The sequence below is a fragment of the Siniperca chuatsi genome, linkage group LG4 (assembly GCF_020085105.1).
Source record: "Siniperca chuatsi isolate FFG_IHB_CAS linkage group LG4, ASM2008510v1, whole genome shotgun sequence".
NCBI lineage: Eukaryota > Metazoa > Chordata > Actinopteri > Centrarchiformes > Sinipercidae > Siniperca > Siniperca chuatsi.
Genome location: NC_058045.1, coordinates 4,514,040 through 4,532,508, shown reverse-complemented (window position 1 = coordinate 4,532,508; position 18,469 = coordinate 4,514,040). Strand labels below are relative to the sequence as shown.

The 18,469-nt window shown below is 39.1% G+C and overlaps 3 protein-coding genes across 10 annotated transcripts in view; 2 read left to right on the top strand and 1 right to left on the bottom strand.

The window, feature by feature from the left end:
• Positions 1 to 1,418: 1,418 nt before the first annotated feature.
• Positions 1,419 to 9,954, top strand: wdr61 (WD repeat domain 61). Its single transcript, XM_044194326.1, has 11 exons — positions 1,419 to 1,564; positions 1,991 to 2,050; positions 2,162 to 2,189; positions 2,984 to 3,089; positions 4,292 to 4,464; positions 5,810 to 5,958; positions 6,225 to 6,318; positions 7,038 to 7,131; positions 7,497 to 7,589; positions 8,046 to 8,124; positions 9,073 to 9,954. Exons 2-11 carry the CDS (start codon positions 2,039 to 2,041, stop codon positions 9,160 to 9,162), a joined length of 918 nt encoding a protein of 305 aa, XP_044050261.1. The 5' UTR covers positions 1,419 to 1,564; positions 1,991 to 2,038; the 3' UTR covers positions 9,163 to 9,954.
• slc25a44a (solute carrier family 25 member 44a) lies at positions 9,955 to 18,007 on the bottom strand. Of its 7 annotated transcripts, XM_044194321.1 has the most exons (6): positions 17,975 to 18,007; positions 17,672 to 17,700; positions 15,481 to 15,606; positions 13,826 to 14,533; positions 13,402 to 13,529; positions 9,955 to 12,051 (listed from the first exon to the last, which is right to left on the bottom strand). In XM_044194321.1, exons 4-6 carry the CDS (start codon positions 14,457 to 14,459, stop codon positions 11,860 to 11,862), a joined length of 954 nt encoding a protein of 317 aa, XP_044050256.1. In that variant the 5' UTR covers positions 14,460 to 14,533; positions 15,481 to 15,606; positions 17,672 to 17,700; positions 17,975 to 18,007; the 3' UTR covers positions 9,955 to 11,859. The 7 variants fall into 7 exon arrangements, 6 of the variants coding, with proteins under 6 accessions (XP_044050256.1, XP_044050257.1, XP_044050254.1 ...); XM_044194322.1 differs by lacking the exon at positions 17,672 to 17,700 and having other exon boundaries at positions 17,975 to 17,993; XM_044194319.1 differs by lacking the exons at positions 17,672 to 17,700; positions 17,975 to 18,007 and adding an exon at positions 17,075 to 17,171.
• The window catches only part of ireb2 (iron-responsive element binding protein 2), a 15,348-nt gene continuing 14,101 nt past the window's right edge, over positions 17,223 to 18,469 (top strand). The window contains exon 1 of one of the 2 annotated variants that reach the window (XM_044194313.1): positions 17,223 to 17,274. In XM_044194313.1, the coding sequence (XP_044050248.1) occupies positions 17,238 to 17,274 (37 nt within the window). In that variant the 5' untranslated portion in view covers positions 17,223 to 17,237. Of the gene's footprint in view, positions 17,275 to 17,519; positions 17,649 to 18,469 lie in introns of those variants that run through there. The other variant, XM_044194314.1, reaches the window with a different exon arrangement.

Here is an 18,469-nt window from a genome sequence, read left to right as displayed (position 1 = left end):
ATAATCGTAAGAGTCGTCCCGACAGTACGTGAGGGATTTATTTATCTATTTATTTACCTATGTCAACTTTGAGTTTGTTCAAGAAAAAACATTTTTTATAAAAGACTGTGTATACTTGACTTGAATAGAAGTAATGGGTCGCTCTGTCTCAAAGATTTGCCAACCCTAAATATAGTACATTTTATTTTTATGGGGTTTAGTGGAGGGTTTTAGGATCTTGTAATGGTTTTAATGCTATTTTAAAGACTTTTACACCCCAACAAGAATAAATCTGTGGGTGAGATGCTGAGTTTTTGGAGTAGAAATGATCATCATGATTCAAACCGAGCACAAAATATCTTCTGCGGGATAACTGTGATATCAGAATCATTGTGGGGCTTTAAAAAAAATCCCACCAGTCAAGCTTTCTCTCTCTCTCTCTCTCTCTCTCTCACACACACACACACACACACACACACACACACACACACACACACACACACAAACTGCTCTAAATAGGACATCTCTCATCTTCTTCACTCCGGCTGTCAGGAGATTCACACTGATGTCCTTTCTCTACAACTCAACTGCCCATTTCCGCTTTACTTCAGGAGTTATTTAAAACTCACCGGCTGTATTTGCTTACCTCAACTTGGAATAATTGTCTTGAAACTTTATCTTGACAACCGTTTGTGAGTGTGTAGAGCTCAGACTGCTGCTGCAGCAACTGTCAAAATATTAGAATATTTTTCTGCTTACTCTTCAGGCTCAGGTTTGCCTTTCTCCCTGCACCATAGAGGTTTTACTTTAGGCCTTTATTATTGTAGTGAAGACAGACAGGAAGCTCCTGAACATCCTGAAGTGTCATCTAAATTCAAATATTGACTTTAAGATCATGTTTTGGCCTGCTGGGCACCTTTGATGAGGCGCTGCCAAAATCAGTGTTTCTAAAATCTTTCTAAAGTCTTTACGCACAAGCTGTAAGCATGCAAAAAAAAATATGTATAATAAGTAAGAGTAATTAAATGTAATTGAATATAAACTGGGCCATCAATGAAACACTTGATAAAACAACTGGGAATATTGTAGGCTAATTGGCACAGTAATAATTTACTGAGATTATTAATTGATTAAACTTACTTTTAGTTATTCCATTCACAAATATATGTGTCTCACATTTGCTTGTTGTTTTATGTGTACTTTTTTACTGGATGTTTCCCTGTCATCAAGTTTTGCTGCATGCACATGTTGATTCTGCCTCACACTCATCTAACATCTGTCTTATTTTATATATTTACCTAAGTAATTATTTATAGTTTCATTAATTCAAACGTCTATTAAAGTAATCATTTTCAAGTGTTTTTTTTTTTTTATCAAATCAATCGTTTCCAATATCTTTTTCGCTTTTCCGCCACATTTCCGCTGGTGGCGATAGTGCGCTTCATACTTTATTCGGCAACCGTCATTTAATAAACGAAGAAGACGTAGAGCGGAAGCTACGTCAAATGTTGTCATGGCGGCTCACATGTAAATCATCGAGCTTCAGAAATTGAATTAGACATATTTTTTTTTTGGAGATTTGAAGGTATGTGGGTGCATATTATATAAAGTGAAATATTAACAACCTATTGGTCATACAGCTGGTCCGGTAAACTGGGCGATCACCTGATAATTTTGTAGCTGTTAAAACAGCAAACTGCACCTTGTTGCGAACTTGCAGCAGCGCTAACCTGCTATGATAACCGCTGCTAGTCAGAGCTAGCTTCCGTTAGCCGTGGTATTTTAGCAGATGTTTAATCTGTGCAACTGCACAAATATGGTGCCATTAACCTTTAGTTTAATTTGTTATTCATTTGTCTGTTTTCCCTTAAACTGTGGCAGCTCTACAAATTTAAACTCTTTGTCTATAAGGGTGTGTTTCTTGGTAGCCAAACTAGCTAGTGACAGTTACATTTTTAAAATTAACATGCCCTGCTTTGTCAAAACTAACACACTTTAATGTTGTTTTCAGGTTAAAGTCATCTAGGTTAACTGGCTCTGTGACTCCCAGGACCAAAAAATGAGCACTCAAGTAAGCACAAGTTCAAATAGCTTCATATTTACACTCAACATTTCATCACTTTGTTTATTTTGTGGTTGAAAGAATTTAAAGATTCACTTTAAACTTGTGCTTTGATTTCAGTACAGCATTCTTTTCAAGCAAGAACACGGTGAGTAACATTATCGATAAACAGATCTCACTGTATAACTATAACTCATTTTCTAACTTAACAAGTTACCAGTGATTTTCCACAGAAAGACCTGTTATTCAGAACTACAACTACATTTCCCTCTATTTAAACCTGTCTTGTTGTTTGTTGTTCTCACTCAGTGTAAGACAATTATTTGCTACAAAACTGCAAGGATAAAATATATGGCTTGTGATAGTCTATATTTTTCTGATTGTCAACAAATACCTTAAAAGACTGCTTTCTACTAAGTCTTGTATGTGTAGCCAAAGCTTAATATAATGTATTCCTCTGTGCCCTAGCGCTCCATTGTTCTCCAAAATCTATTAAAAACACATCAATAAGCTACACCATTCATTATTCATGTTCCTTCATTATCATGAACATAGTTACTGTAGTTTATTTTGAGTCAATCCCACATACACTGTCCTGCTGTAAATACTCACTAGAGCAGCACCAAATGTGTTGTATGCATGAATGCACAATAATTTACTCCTTATTGAGTAACGTTTGCTAAAAACTTAATGAAAACTGAAACTTTATACTTAAGATCTGTTTTTTAAGATTTACAACCACAGACAGGGTAGGGAAGTCAGAAAGTATTCAGAGTCATACTAACAAAGGATTGTGTGTTTTCGTGGGATTTGTTGACAATAACAAAAATAAAATAATGATGATAATAATTATAATAATACCAGACTTATCCTTTAAGTACTTTTCCCATCAGCCCTGCTAGTTTCAGGTATGAAACACCACTTGTGTTTGTTTCCTCTCAGCACATGATGATGCTATCTGGACAGCAGCGTGGGGTAAAAGTGAGGCAGATGGGACAGAAACTATTGTCACTGGTTCATTAGATGATATGGTGAAAGTCTGGAAATGGTGAGTGTTTTTTCTTAACACTACTCCTCATGACAATACCACTTAGTACATTGTTCTGGCAGCCATTTGTCTAGCTGATGTGGTTTTCTTGCCCCGTACTGTATTTGTGTGTTTTCCTGTTTTGTAACATTGGATAATATTAACATCTTATTGTGTTCTCTATATTCAACTACCTTTTTATTGTCTTTCTAAAGGAAATATTTTAAAATGTTCACATATAACAAAAACCAACAGTATGACAAAAGAAAAACAAATATAATAAAATATTTATTTAAAGCAAGAGGGGGATGCGACATCTACATTTTTAAAGGCTATATAAAAATTAATAAAGACATAACAATGTCATTAGCCACAGTCATATGCACGCAGTTGTTAACAAGGACTGCAAAGATGCACCATGTCAAGGTCCAATTCAACACAGAGCATAATAACCATAATTTGTTTTACTGCCTATAAGAATTCAAGTCTCTGTGTCATATCTGTGTTCATTCCACATCAGGAAATCCTGGGTGTCTGAGCTCGACTGTTTTCCATTTTTATTGAACTGTAGGGGTAGTGATTGTATTGATTATGTAGATGGAGACTGCATTAGCTCCCTTGCTTGCCTTGCTTAGTTTACGTCCTCTTTAGCAGTGCCTAATGGCTATAGGGGATGGATATCTTCTGGGCATATTGAGGTCCTAAATACACAAACGTTACTTTAAACTTTTGCCTACAAGAAGATCTTTATCAAAGGAAAGGGACATGCAGTACACACTTTCACTATAAACCAAGCCAGCTGTGCATTAGATCTGGAAAGTCTTTTTAATTTAATTCCAGGTTCATTTAACAGCTTATTGTTATTGTGAGGAATAAAAATCTGTGATAGTGATATAATTGGGTGTCACACTGTCACCATAGGGTTTTTTCTTGTCTTTTCTATGATCCAGTTTCTCATAAATGTTTGTTGAATGTGCTACAGAAATAATCTTGATTTGACAATTTCACATCAAGGTCCATTTAGTAGCATTCTAGAGCTTTCGATCACATCTCTTGATATTCATCAGCAGATGGAATTTGCCCTATTGTCGTGGAATTGTAGATGTTTAAACTTCAATTTCTTTCTGAGCACTTTTAAGAACTTCTCGTCCATGTTGGTTTAAAAGTTGAGTTTATTTGAGTTGACATGACGGAATAATCTCTGCGCCACATTGTTCATGCAGGTCGGATGAGAAGCTGGAGCTGCAGTGGACTCTGGAGGGCCACCAGCTGGGTGTGGTGTCAGTGGACATCAGTCACAACGGAGCGATCGCTGCCTCCAGCTCCCTCGACGCTCACATCCGTCTCTGGGACTTAGAGTCTGGAAAACAGATCAAGTCCATGGACGCCGGACCAGGTAAGACCCAGCTTCAGAGGATCGTTGACATTTTTTTTATTGATTCATTTGTATTGGGTGGTAGGATAGCATGGGGAGTAGAGGGATGTGAGCAGAACGTCTGTTAACTTAGCAAATGAATTACTGATTTATCAAGCTGATGACTTGATGCTGTAACTGACTTTCCCGCTTACAGCATGTTTTTTTGTGTGTGTAAGATACTGTATGTCTAGAGTTGAAATGATTAGTCAATTAATCGATTAGTTGATCGGTAGAAACATAATAAGCAACTATTTTGATTATAGATGAATCGTTTAAGTCAGTTTTCAAGCAAAAATACAAACAGCTTTCAGCTTCTCATTTTTGAGAATTTACTGCTGCTCTTTGTCTTATGTGATAGTAAACTGAATATCTTTAGGTTTTGGACTGTTGGTGATGATGACATCACCTTGGGCTTTAGGATATTGTGACATTTTTCACTATTTTCTAGAAATTTTTAGATTCATTTGATTAATTGAGAAAATAATCGTCAGAATAACAATAACTTTTGAAAATAATCATTGGTTGTAGCCCTGTTGTACATTTTTGGCTAGATTTTGTTGTTACTTGTAACTATTTTTTACAGGCCAAGAGAATTTATAGAGAATAAATACTGATGCCTGTAAGCTAACTCATTTTGAAAAACTTTGATAGTTGATTTGACCTTGTTAATGTGGTCTTTACTGAGTGTTCATTCACTGCTTTTTTACTGTCTAGCACTTAGCTCTGGAATAAGGTCACTACAGAGGAAATTGTCACACAGTTTAGTATTAAAACTAATGTGCAGGAGCTTGTCTGTTCTGCTGTGTAGCACAGGAAGCTTGTTTTAGTTTTTTATTCTCACTTTTCAGGAACCCCACACCCAGAAATGTCTGTGTTGTTGTGTATGTTGAACCATCTAAATGCCATGTCACCTTCCATTAGTGACACTCCATTTCACTCTGAGGTTGTTCTGGGTCAGTGGATTAAAGATCTTTATTTCCCTCTTTGGACATACTGTATGTTGGCATATTTGGATTCTTCAGAAGTGAGTCCTGTTAATGTAAAACCTTTGGTTTCTTTTTGTGGATTTACGTTATAATATTTAGCTTATAACTAATAGTCGAAAGTAGGTTTGGTGTCTTGTTCAGGGGCAGTTAGACGAGACACATTGGTTGACCATTAGAAAATGCAAGAGGTATACACATAAAAAAATACATTTTAACTAGGTGACACATTGCATTAATTAATTAGGTTTGCTGTAGACAGCATTGTTAAAATAAACATTTCCTGGAAAAGAATCAGTGTGATGTGTTCAACCTTCCTTTCTTTCTGCTCTCCTCTCTAGTTGATGCATGGTCGGTTGCCTTCTCCCCAGACTCTAAATACATTGCCACAGGAAGCCATCTTGGCAAGGTCAACATCTTTGGTGTGGAAAGTGGCAAGAAGGAATATTCTCTGGACACTCGAGGAAAATTCATCCTGAGTATAGCTTACGTAAGGAACCATATATTGTCCTTCTGGTCCGCTGGGTGGTGGCTTCTCAAGCTCCGAGTCTAATGGCTGCCACCTCACTGCCTTGGTGTTCCAATAACTCATCTTGATTTGTGTTTCTTCTCATTCACACCAAGGGTTCCCCGTGTTGTAACTCCTCAGGTTGTTTTTAAATAGCTCATCCAGTCTCATCAGTCTCTTGTCTCTATATTTGGAAATTGCCTTTATAATCAATAACTTCATTGCCTTTATTCTGTTTTGCCCCTCAGAGCCCTGATGGAAAATATTTGGCCAGCGGAGCCATCGATGGAATCATCAACATCTTCGACATCGCCACTGGAAAGCTGCTCCACACACTGGAAGGTAGGTCCAAATATTAATATTCATTAAATAGGTAATAAATGGATGGATGGATCTAATGCTGCAGCTGGTGATTGTTTTCGTTACCAATTATTCTGTAAATTATTATTTTTTGATTAAGGGATTAAGCAAATGATTAAATGTCAGAAAATAATGAAAAATGCCCACTAGAGGTGACGTCTTCATATTGCTCGTTTTGTTTGACCAACGGTTGAAAACTCATAGAGATTCAGTTTACAATGACATAAAACAGCAAATTCTCACATCTGAAAAGCTGGAACAGGCAAATCTTCAGCCTTTTTGCCTGATCAAGGATAAAATAATTAATTAAACTAAAATGTGTTCTCTTTTAATTGACTAATCAATTAATTGACTAATCTTTTTAGCACTAGATGGATCTGACGAGTAAACAGTTTAAAATTCAGGGAAAAAAGTGAATGCACGTGAGATCAAGACTAAAGATATGAGGCCAAACACAAAAAACACTTGAGCAAATTAGCCATAGACACACGCTGGCTTGTGGGGAAGTTGTTCATTTTGCTTATTTAAAGTAATTTCAGCAAATGCATACAACATACATATATTATACACAAACTGTTTTAGTATTAGGGACGAAAAAGAGCTCTCAGTATATTGAATAAGATCTTTAAGCTTCCAAACAGCCACGTTGGACCTTTCAAAGCAGCAGAGATCACCTAAGGACTCGTTTCCTCTCTCCTCAGGTCACGCCATGCCCATCAGATCGCTCACTTTCTCCCCCGACTCCCAGCTCCTGGTCACAGCCTCCGACGACGGCTACATCAAAATCTATGACGTGTGAGTTCAGCCGGCAGCTTGTGGTGGATACTTTATTTGACTATGTATACATAGTCAAATAAAATGAAAATAGAAATAAACAACAACACACAGAACAAGGGAGGGAAAGGGTGCATCAGTGGTACAGATCTTACAAATTACAATGATAGAAATAAAAAGTATAAAAGGATAAAGAGAGTAGCATTTGTTGGCTCTTAGCTTATTCATAGCTACCACTTACTATTTTTTTGCCTCTAGACATACGTACATTTCTCTGCACTTTACTACTTTTTGCACTTCTGGTTAGATACTAAACTGCATTCCGTTGTCTCGGCGCACTGTCCAATGATCAAGTGTAATCTAATCTAATAAACTTTGTTTTACAGGCAACATGCCAACCTGGCGGGCACACTGAGTGGACATGGATCCTGGGTTCTTAATGTCGCCTTCTCCCCAGATGACACCCACTTTGTCTCAAGGTAAAACGAAACGCTTCAGCTTCAAAACAGCTTCAGGCTGCTACAAATCAGAGGAATAGTTTCATGCTGCCAACATTTCTGATGCATAAAAGCTGCATTTCTGCAACATTTGCAGTTTAACCACCTGAAGCAGAAGAAATGATTAACACTCAAATGTCGATAGACCTGAAACAGACTGTGCCATAGTAAATATATTAGAATATATAGTAATAACCAATAGTTGCGTACTGCCCTTGACCTTCAGTGTATATTAGTGAGCTAGCAGACGTGTTTTTCCACTGTCTACTTTCCCCTGCGTTCACTCCCGTTACGTGATAACGTGAAGCTGTTTTTCAGACAAAGTTTCCAGCTCACAGTGCCAAGATAAACTGAGCGGGTCAGCCCGACAACACAAAGTTTGATTCTAAGATGAGCCGTAAAACATGTCAAATGTTCTCTCTCCTCTGCTGCTCTCAGCTCGTCTGACAAGAGTGTGAAGGTTTGGGACGCCAGCTCCAGAGCGTGTATCAACACTTTCTTCGACCATCAAGACCAGGTGTGAAAAAGATAGCCCTGTATCTCTTCACTGAGTGTGTTATAATCAAATTCAAAGTGAGAGAATCCGTCCGCTGTAGGTGCTGATGTGTTGGGGGAAATCAATAGGGCCAACGTCACGGAGTGGCCTCTCACATAACCCGTCTCTGATGTTTCAGCTCGGGCAAAACCAATAATCCCAGCTGTCATTAGATGCCTAGATGTGGGGAGGTCGATCTGTTCTCCCAACAAAGCCTCTAATTGAAATAGCACGGCTCAGAGGCGGTTGACTCTGCCATGTTGTTTTTGTGTCTCTTCATGAAATGACAGATAAACCAGAAAATCTACAGACAATTTGCAGCCAATGAAGTGCTCAGCTTTGCTTTTTACTTCTATTTAGAGCACTTCTTACTTCTTAGCTCTCTGCGCTGCTTAGTTTCTAATCAAATTAAAAGCATTTTGTAGCATTTTTAAGGTATTTGTAAAAGCGAAATTTTTAACTTGCGTAGTTTGTGCAGGCATGTGCTTTAACTGCCTTACACTTAATTTAAATGTACATTTTTGATGCAGCTGGGCATTAACAGAACAAAATGTTTAATGCTGTAAATCCATGTATTAAAAACCTTGTTCTAAAATTTTGAGGATCCTGCCTTTTTAAAAGGCTTCATTTTTTTTCAAGCAAGGACATTTCTGTTTTAAAAAGCCGTAGAATTTAATATCCTTCGACCATCATGCTCCCTATTTGGGACATTGTGTTGTTGTTTCAACCTTATTCATTCTTGAACAGTTGTTGGTAGAAAAAGTGGTAGGATGTCAGACAGCTCCAGTGCTGTCAGCCAGGCCACTAGTCTTATTACTCGTAGGTATAATTTTTCATCCAAATGTGGATACTGTTTTGTGATTATGGAATTACACGTTTCATATGTAACTCAGATCCCATTCCCATCCTTTCTGTTCCTGTTTTCTTCAGGTGTGGAGCGTAAAGTACAACAGCACCGGCTCAAAGATCATCTCGGCTGGAGACGACCGCGCCATCCACATCTACGACTGTCCCATGTGACGGACGACAGGCTACAAGAGGAGAGGATCTCCAGAACTGTTTACTCAAATCATGCAGTTGAGGTTGTTAATTGGGGGAGGGAGGGAGAGGTGGCAGGGGGTCAAGCTGTAAATGTGATGGATTTTTTTTTTTTTTTGCACTGGCCCACTTCGGTCAAATAAAAGGGTTGCTTTTGTACTTCTGTTTCTGTTGTATTTCTTGAGTTACAAGCAGTTATTCATCATTTTCATGTCAGTGATCTGATTTGGTAACAATTGTGCAAAGCATATAATTGGAAAATAAATATCTTTAGATAAAAGAAGCGATTTTGTATGGAGCCCTGAAACGAGTCAGAAATGTAACCGATGACATCAATAGATATTACTGTTAGTTAAATAATAGTTTTCCTTCTTTTTGGTTTTTGCACATTTAATAATTTATCTATTTAGTTCTATTTCTGACCTGTCTGATAACCTATTATTACTTTACTACTAGCCCTAGTGCTTTGTATGTAGTGTCTGTAGGCACGATCTCATGACTTAATTTATAAGATTTTATCCAAGTCAAACGTAGGATGCTCAGGTAAATTTCCTGCTCACATATACACCCATAACTTTGTTTCATGTTGGACCATATACACCTGTGTCTTCCCATGAGGAAATGCAGTTTGGAGGGATGTTGTTCCAGCAGCAGATGTGTAGGAGACGAAGTATGATCTAGTGCTCCCTCCAGTGGCCCCGCAGGTGTGCTGCAGCTTTTTAAAAAGATATCTTTATAATGTACATATCAATAAACTAACTACCAACCACTGCATTGATTCGTAATTCTTTATTACTTTTCATCAACAAGTTCTGCATGTTTAAAACATCTATCTGTACTTTTAACAATTCTTTGATATTAAACGCACACAGCAGGTAGCTGGCAAATACAGGTGTAGCACTTCCTCTATACAGGCAAAGGTCCATGAAATTTGCTAAAGTTCAGAAACTGGAGGAAACGCTGAGTCCAACATTATTATTTACTTAAAAACAGTTTATAAAACAAAGAAACCTCACTGAGATGTGCTTCCTGGCAGTAATAGTCATTTCTAAACATGGCTGCATCCACGTGCTTCTCCCAACTGCATTTCATTTCTAACATTACAGTAGACTAGTTGATGTACCTCACACTCATTTAGTGACTGAAGGCAACTTTGGAGAATAGTTGTGTCTGCTGGTGTTGATGCTGCTGCGTTTACTCTCCCTCTGTGTGTTAGCTTTAAACTAACAGCAGAATAGCCCAGTGGTTTAAGTTTCTGCCCTGCAATAAAATGGTATTATTATACAGTAGTAGTGGCCCATGAGGAAAATATTGGGTTCCCACCTCTTTCATGTGGTCTTTGGCCTGTAACGTTAAGTTTACACCTCTTCTGCTACATCCTCTTTTCTCGGGTTTTCTGTCACGCTCCAGTTTCTTTTGTACAGTCCTTTGACACAGACAGGAACAAAAAGAAGCGGAAACACCTGCCTGATTGGCCCGATCTAACTTAACTATACGTAGAATTCATCATTACACCTGCACCACTAATTTCACAGACTGCTGGAAAATAAATCACAGAAAGGCTTTAGGTCGAACTACACAAACCTGAGCCAGGTTTCACAAAGACCTCTTGAGATAAATGTTGTATTTTTTGTCCTGCAAGTACACAGAACAAATTTTAAATATGCTTTTGGAAGTCTAGCTTAATTATCACACTTTGAAGATATACTCATTTCGTCTGTACGATTTAACGGCATTGCTATAATTAAATAACAAATTTTATTCTCTCTTCATTTAGTCCAAAACAAAAGGTGAGATTCTTAGCAGATGTTTCATACATCTGCACAAACTTTTCTTTCCAATGGAATGCACACAGATATCAAGCTTTTCTGTTCTTGAAGTGCTCAATAGGACAAACAAGGCATTTGTCTCTCCAGATTTGGCACATTGAAAACTCATTAGTGGTCTAGTTACAAATTCTCTTTAAAAAAAAAAACATGCTGTAATTTACTGCTGTGTAGTTCTAAAGAAAAATAATTTCAAAAAACTGAACCCAGCTGGACAGTGAACTCAAAAGGTGCATCACGTGTTCACAAGCTTAGGCCTCCTCGGTGCAGTTAAAGTATGACACAGTAAAAAGAAACAAACCCTGAACTGCTACATATCCAGCATAGAAAATACACTGGTAGAGTCACTCCACATGGTTAAAATATACAGTACAGGAGGCATTAATCAAAAAGAGATTTGAGTTATCTACTATCCTTTAAGAAGCAACTTTTCTCAGTCATCAGTTCAATTTTAAGAAGATTTATCAAGTGTTTTTTTATTTTTTAAATGGGATATTTAGTTTTGGCAAAATGCAAAAAATAGTTTTCACTCATATTTTCATATTTCATAGTAACAGCTGAGCAAAAAGGAAAGAAAAAGAACAAGGCCAGTAGAAAAGGGTCTGACAAACAGAAAAGGGCAAGACTCCCAAGTGTATCTAAAGACAAACATCACCACTTGCACTCTGCTGTGTCATACCTGCATTTAAACAACACGGAGCGAAAAGGAAGCATGTGGAAGCAGCTACATGGCTGAGCAGTTACCCCAAGACTGGACGCAGATCGGAGTCATTATCTCCTGTGTGAAAAGTTCCCGCCCGGCTGTGTTGAGGGTGCAGCCTGGTGCGAGGCTGTCCTGGTTCCCTCTGGCCTTTCACCAGTGTCTGGACTCTATCAGTTCAGCTCGAAGGCTCAGTCTCTTCAGAGTCTCATATCCCACCACGATGAGCAACGACGTGGGCGTGGAGGAAATGATGCGGGCCGAAAGCCCCTTGGTCATCCCCCAGACGCCCTCCTCTGCCAGCAGCTGCTTGAACGTCTCGATAACAGATGATCGTCCCTCCACCTTTAACAGGAGAGTGTGAAAGCATCGCTTGTTATTTGCAAAGAAATGTTATGGTGATATTGAAAGTTCATTCTTGACCTTCAAAACTCAAATCTCACTAAAAAGTCAATTTTAAATTATTGAGGTAGATCATGCCATACGATATTGTTTCATCAACTGCTGTTTCCAAGGTCAAGAACGACCTTTCAATCTCAAATCTTAAGGCAACGTGGACGAAAAGTCAATTTTATGGTGTATAGTTTGTCTCCAGGAGAGATCTAATTTAAGTCAAGCAAAGTTCTGCTATATGTATGTATGTATGTAAGTGCTAAATAATATGAAGTGATGTGTCAAGAAAGAGAAACCAGAATCTACAAAAACATCAGCTGAACAGTCGTGGCTGGCTCACACACGTTTGTTTCACTATCCCCGTCATTGACATAATGCTTTCCCCAGGCCCTTACCCAACCATCACAACTAAGTGCCTACCCGTAACCCTAACCTCATTGTACCCTAAAACCAAGTCTTAACCCACAAAAAGCAGTCTCTACCCGTGGGGACAAAAACTGAGGTCCCCACGGTGTCACAAGTCCCCATGGGTTAGTGTGCATTCAGGTTAAAGTGCCCACCGGGATAAAAGAACATGAAACGCATGCACATGCACACAACACACACACACACCAGCGTGTTAGCTGTCCAATCAGCCTGATGTTGCACTGCAATCAAGAGCAAGTTGAGAAACTATTGAGTAATGTCAGGAACTAGAGAAGTGTAGCAACAGAGAAAAGGAGCTGACTTCAGCTGCTTTGGTGCTGAGAGATCGCTGCATTGAGTGCCTGATTCTGTGTAGAGAAAGGTGATGTTTATTTAATGGTTCTGTAGATTTATGGGCAAACAGACTGATGTTCTTTGCACCAAGAAGCTGTTGGCTTGCACATAATTCTAGTAAGTTCTGAAAACTCAGATCTGAGTGTGAATGCTCACCCTGGACTTGTGTTGGTTAATTCTTTCTCATCTCTTCATATCAAACCTTTATGTGTGATCCACTGTAGAGCAAGTCTAATATTGCCCGGTGGTTAGAGAGACTAAGATGGAATGGTGGCCACGTATCCCAGAGTTCCCCCCTGCCTCATGGAGCTCCAAATATCAAGGTCTAAATGCCATCTCAAAGTCTTTTTCATCTTCCAAGAATAAATTCTGAGAAAAATGCTCCTGACAAGAAAACATCGAACTGGCTACTTTTTAAAATATTGTTCTTGTTTGCCTCATAAAACCCTAATCACACTCTCAAATCTTCTCAGTGCCTTAAATGTAAATACAAATTCAATTTCAGCTTTTATGTGGTGCACAGTGGTGGCTTTGAGTGTTTACCTGTACTCTTGCTCGAACAACATCCATGGGGTTGGTGATGGTGGAGGCGGTTGCTGCTGCCATTGGTCCTGCCAAAGCCTGCAGAATCAGATGGGGGCACTCACTTGGTGCCAACAAGGACAGCTGCTCTGGGAACGCAAAAGGATATAAAAAAAAAGGTGTGAGGCCAATATATTTAATTTAAGAGCACTACAGATTTTGCTTAAGTTGTCATTCCTCCAAAAGCTGCAACTTGATTGAACTGTAGCAGAAAAACTATCACAGACATCCAAGTTACTGCTCTTTCCACTGAGTATGACTATTTATCATATTACATGTGGCGCAGCTTTCTGTTACTTAAAGTGCTGAAGTGCTCACACTCTCACGTGTATGTAGCAGCTTAGAACAGCTACTATAAACCACAACTAACAGGGTGTTGGCTTACCTGCATAAAAATGATAAAAAGGCCACCAGAGTGCACTGTTTGGGATGTACGTGAGTAGCGATGCCACGTAGCCCCTGTAAAATCCCCTGAAGCCATCGGCTGCAAATATCTGCACCGTAATGTCACGGGTTTGGCCGAAAGTCGGTCTGCGCTTAGTTGCTGTGAGCATCATTTTGGGTTTGGGCTTGAAGCGAGTCAGGTGTTCCCCATGTCCTTGCATCATCAGCTGCTGGGACACCACATCTATGGGCACAGTGATGGTCTGGGCCACCAGGGATGCTGCCCCTCCTGCCACCACCGACTTCACCGTGTTACTGGGCGAATACTGGGACACATACTTGCGCACCAGTTCATAAGTGGTGATATAAGCCTGTCCTGAGACCAGGGTGAAGGTATTGACCATAAAGCCACGGTAGAGGCCTTGCACGCCCTCTGCTCGCAGGATCTTGCAGAAAGCATCCAAGGTGCCGGAGTAGAGGGCCTTCCCCTTCTGCACCTGGAGCCGAGTGCGAATGAGGCTGGCTGGGTAGACGGTGGCCCTGGTGGTCAAGGTCATGAACACACCCAGGGAGTAGAACTTCCTCTTGTCCAGGTCCTCCCATTCGATAATTTGGATCGCACCTTTCTGCTGCATGGTGCCGGCTGGGACAGCGCTGCACCCCTAAAGCCACGTGTCTGCAGTCATCAGCTCTCCAGCTGCCATCACACCTGTAACCAAGAACATTCAGAATTAGTAAAGCTCTGTGATCAGATGTAAGAACCTGCTGGTTTCACCCAAATATTCATATTCATTCAGAATTTGGACTGTCTGATCCCTGGATGACTTTCAAGAGACATTACAATACCAGATAACACACAGAATTGATATATATCATCTATATGTATAACAATACAAGGCTCTTGCACAATAAACATCTTGAGGGCTGCAACTAATGGTTATTTTCATTATTAATCAATCTGCCAATTCTTTTTCTCCCTTAACTGATTAATCATTTGGTCTATAAAATGCCAGAATATAGTGAAAAATACAAAAGTTGACAAATGAAAATGTCTTGTTTTGTCCGAGTACCAGCACAAAACCAACGAAACAAAGATATTAAGTTAATGGCGATATAAAACACACAAATGCAGCAAGTTCTCACATTTGACAAGCTGAATCAAGTGAATTTTGGGCATCATTTTGTTGAAAAATATTTTTTTGACAATTAACGTTCAGTTAATCGATAAATCAGTTAACCGTTACGGTGCTATGTTGAATCAAACAACAGACCTGGAAATGATCTGGGATGATCTCCTGTTTTTGTCACCATATTGTTATTGTTATTTTATGCAGTGTTGTTCAAAGCAGTGAAGGGCAGTGTGATCGACAGCAAGACAAAAACCTGATTTTTTCCTTAACTACATCTTTAATTACACATTAGCAGTCAGGCATAGTTTCGTAACATTGTCATGTGAAAGTTTAATTAGCCCATCTAACATTTTTATTGTCGTCTGGCAGCGGTTGGTGAAGCAAAGGGGAAGCACGTGCAATGTCAGTGTGTTCTCGCGTTGTGTGTTAGCTAACTAGCTAACAACACGAGTGATACTTTAGCTGTGTAAAAAAAAAAAAAAAAACACACCAGAGATTTAACGTAAAGCACACTGATTAAACGTACCTGTTAGGGGGTCATGTAGCTCGGGTTCACCTTCCGCCTCCACGGTCACTTTAGCGAAACTAACCTGCTTTGTTAAACTCATACGGCCTGCTCTGCAACAAGGTGGGTCATGTCTTCCGTCCATTACTGCTCCGAACAAACATTGTCAAAGGTGAAAGGTCATGAGCTGTGTTTCTAAACCGTCTATGGTATTGTTATTCTCAGTATAAACTTTTCGTAGTTGAAAACATTTGGTGTGAAAATAGGTTCTCTTCCAGGTGACCCCTGTAACGGTTATGTTTACTTAGCTAGATAGCGTAGCGGTTTGTTTAACTAAGTTAATTTGACGATAATGATGCATTCAGGACCCGATGAAAACGTAGGGTTTTAACACACCATCTACAACTAATGAACGATAAATGGCTTGACATCAGGAGCAGTGGTGTAAGAAGTGCTCAGATCACTTACTTAAGTAAAAGTAGGAATACTATAATATAATAATAATCCATTACAAGTAAAAGTCCTGCATTCACCCTATGAATTGTCGTGGAGTAAAAGTATCAAGTAGCATAAAGTGGAAGTACTCAAGTAGAGTATGATTACTACCTCAAAATTGTATCCAAGTACAGTACTTGAGTAAATATACTCAGTTACATTCCACCACTGATATCTGGAGGGCAAAGATTAAAAAAAAAAGGACAGTATGGAAGCTTTTAAAACAAAAGTAACCTGTAAAGGTAGTGTATTGTATTGTGTGGTGTCAAATTGTTATATGTTTGGAAGTTAATGTAAAGGAGCAGCATCACAAGCCAGCAGTGTCTGAGTTCGAATAAAGATGTAAAGCATATTTCATTTGATACATACATAATATTGCAGATTGTAACCCTTGATCTATAAGATACAAGAACTACAATTTTATAGGGCACATTACACACATTAAATGCGGCACAAACCATAGTAACGACTTTCAGTGTTGGAAGTGGTTGGAAGTCGGAGGTGCCCTGAAGGCAGCGCGAGTACATAACAGTCACAGCTGTACTGTCACGTGGGACCTTTACGACAGAACCTTTAAAGTCACAGTCGGTCATATAGACATGTACTGTGTTTACAAGGCAGACTTTTGAATAATGACCAGACAAAATTATTCCATTAGGCCATTTAAAGTATGTCTTGTTCAGCTGAGGGATGTACATGATGTATTGTTTTAGTTCACTTTTGTTTGGATATTGTTTATTTTTTAATACTCTTATTTGTACGTATGTTGTATGCAGTACTACCGTTTCTAAAGTGAGAAAAAAAATCTAATAGGTAACTCAGCCTATATCCAATACAGACAGCCCAACATCTATGTAACTATGGCCTTTGTACAAGGCAGGATGATTAAAAAATATTGTCATGCATGCTAGGCCTTGATTACATTTCTTTTATTCAGTTTACTTTTTTAACTTTTACTTACTTTTATGCAATGTTAGCATCATTGTTTCAGTAATAAATGAATGCACAATTCATATCTTAACACTAACCCAATAAAGATATTGTTGTGAAAAGTTATTCTTATCATTATTATTATTATTGACCAAAAATGCAAACAAATACTCAAGGTCCACTTACTTACTCGCTTTCAACCCCAACTCACGGTCTTCATTAGGGGATGGTGTGGGCTCAGTTGTGACCAGAGACCCCTTCCCTGATAGTAAATAGGGAACTTCGGTGACGTGACGAGTGAGGTAGCTACCTCCATTACAACTGAGCACACTCCATCTGGTGAAGACTGTGAGATGCGGCTGAAAGCTCCGATGAAAGCCAAGACCTTGAGTTACCTTTTCTTTACTTTTTTTTTTTATATCAAACTACAGTTTTCACCGTTAAGAAAGACATTTTAATGCTCCTTAGTAGCAGTAGCAGTATGAATTGAACAAAATGGTTTCTAAGCAATGTGTTCTAGAATGCGTCAGTGATTTCTTGTAAGTTATGCGGTTGCGTGTGGCCGTTCACGAGTTTAAAATGGCTTCAGCTTAATGGCGTGCTGTTTTAAAATGTTTTTATTTTTGTTTTGTCAGTAATTGACGAATGGGCGTGGCTATAGATCTCTGGGTTCGGATTGGTCGGCGCGGTGTTGCCAGTGCAGTCGTGAGAACGGGTCGTGTTGGTTTCAGAAGTCATCATGGCGCTCACTTCCCCAGTCAAAGGTAAAGAGGTGTCTTCTGCTAACCTTTCGTAGCAAGCCGTCATCCGATCAGCCTTACACAGATACAGACAGGAATCGATTAAAAAAAGACACCCATCCCTTGAAAATGGCTGTTGTTTGCTGTCAGTTAACATTACATAAACGGTACCGGCGTCAAACTGTTGGAGACATAAAAGCTAACATTAGCTAGCTTGGCAATGTTTGCTTTAATACTAAGCAAGAGATGCTAAATTAGCTAATGCCGCAAGCTAGATGTGTCTTTGCTCTGCCCAAAATGTTACAACTTGAGCGTGCTTTCTAGCTACGCTTAAATTGTGTGCTAATTACCTTTTTCTTATCTCTACAAAACGTTCTGCCAGTAGCACGATAAGTAGTGTGCCTCGAGAGTGTGCCTCACGATAAGGACCAGTGTTAGCAACTTGAACCTTAGCTAGCTTTGTCGCTTTCTTCATCGGGACACATGCAGAGATGAGTTTAATGTATGAGGATGTTCGGAGACAGCATTGTCATCGCCACCTTTAATGTCGTCAGCTTGTGTTCACAATATGTAATTTTACAGTTATATTAATCGCAGGGACAATGTACAGCAAGACAAAGATTGCTTTTGTTGAAAGTGGGATTATAGGCCACCGTGACAATGACATTGTCTGCTAAAGCACCCAAATGATGGTGTAAAATTGAGTCAGTTGAGTCAGTTATTTGATATTTTTCCTTTAAGCTGTCTAACATTAATAGGGGATTTGCACCAAGCCTGCCTTATCAGGGAAAACAGGTTCCCATAGGGATTTATCTCACTAGTGATGTGAGAGCCAGTGTTTTTGT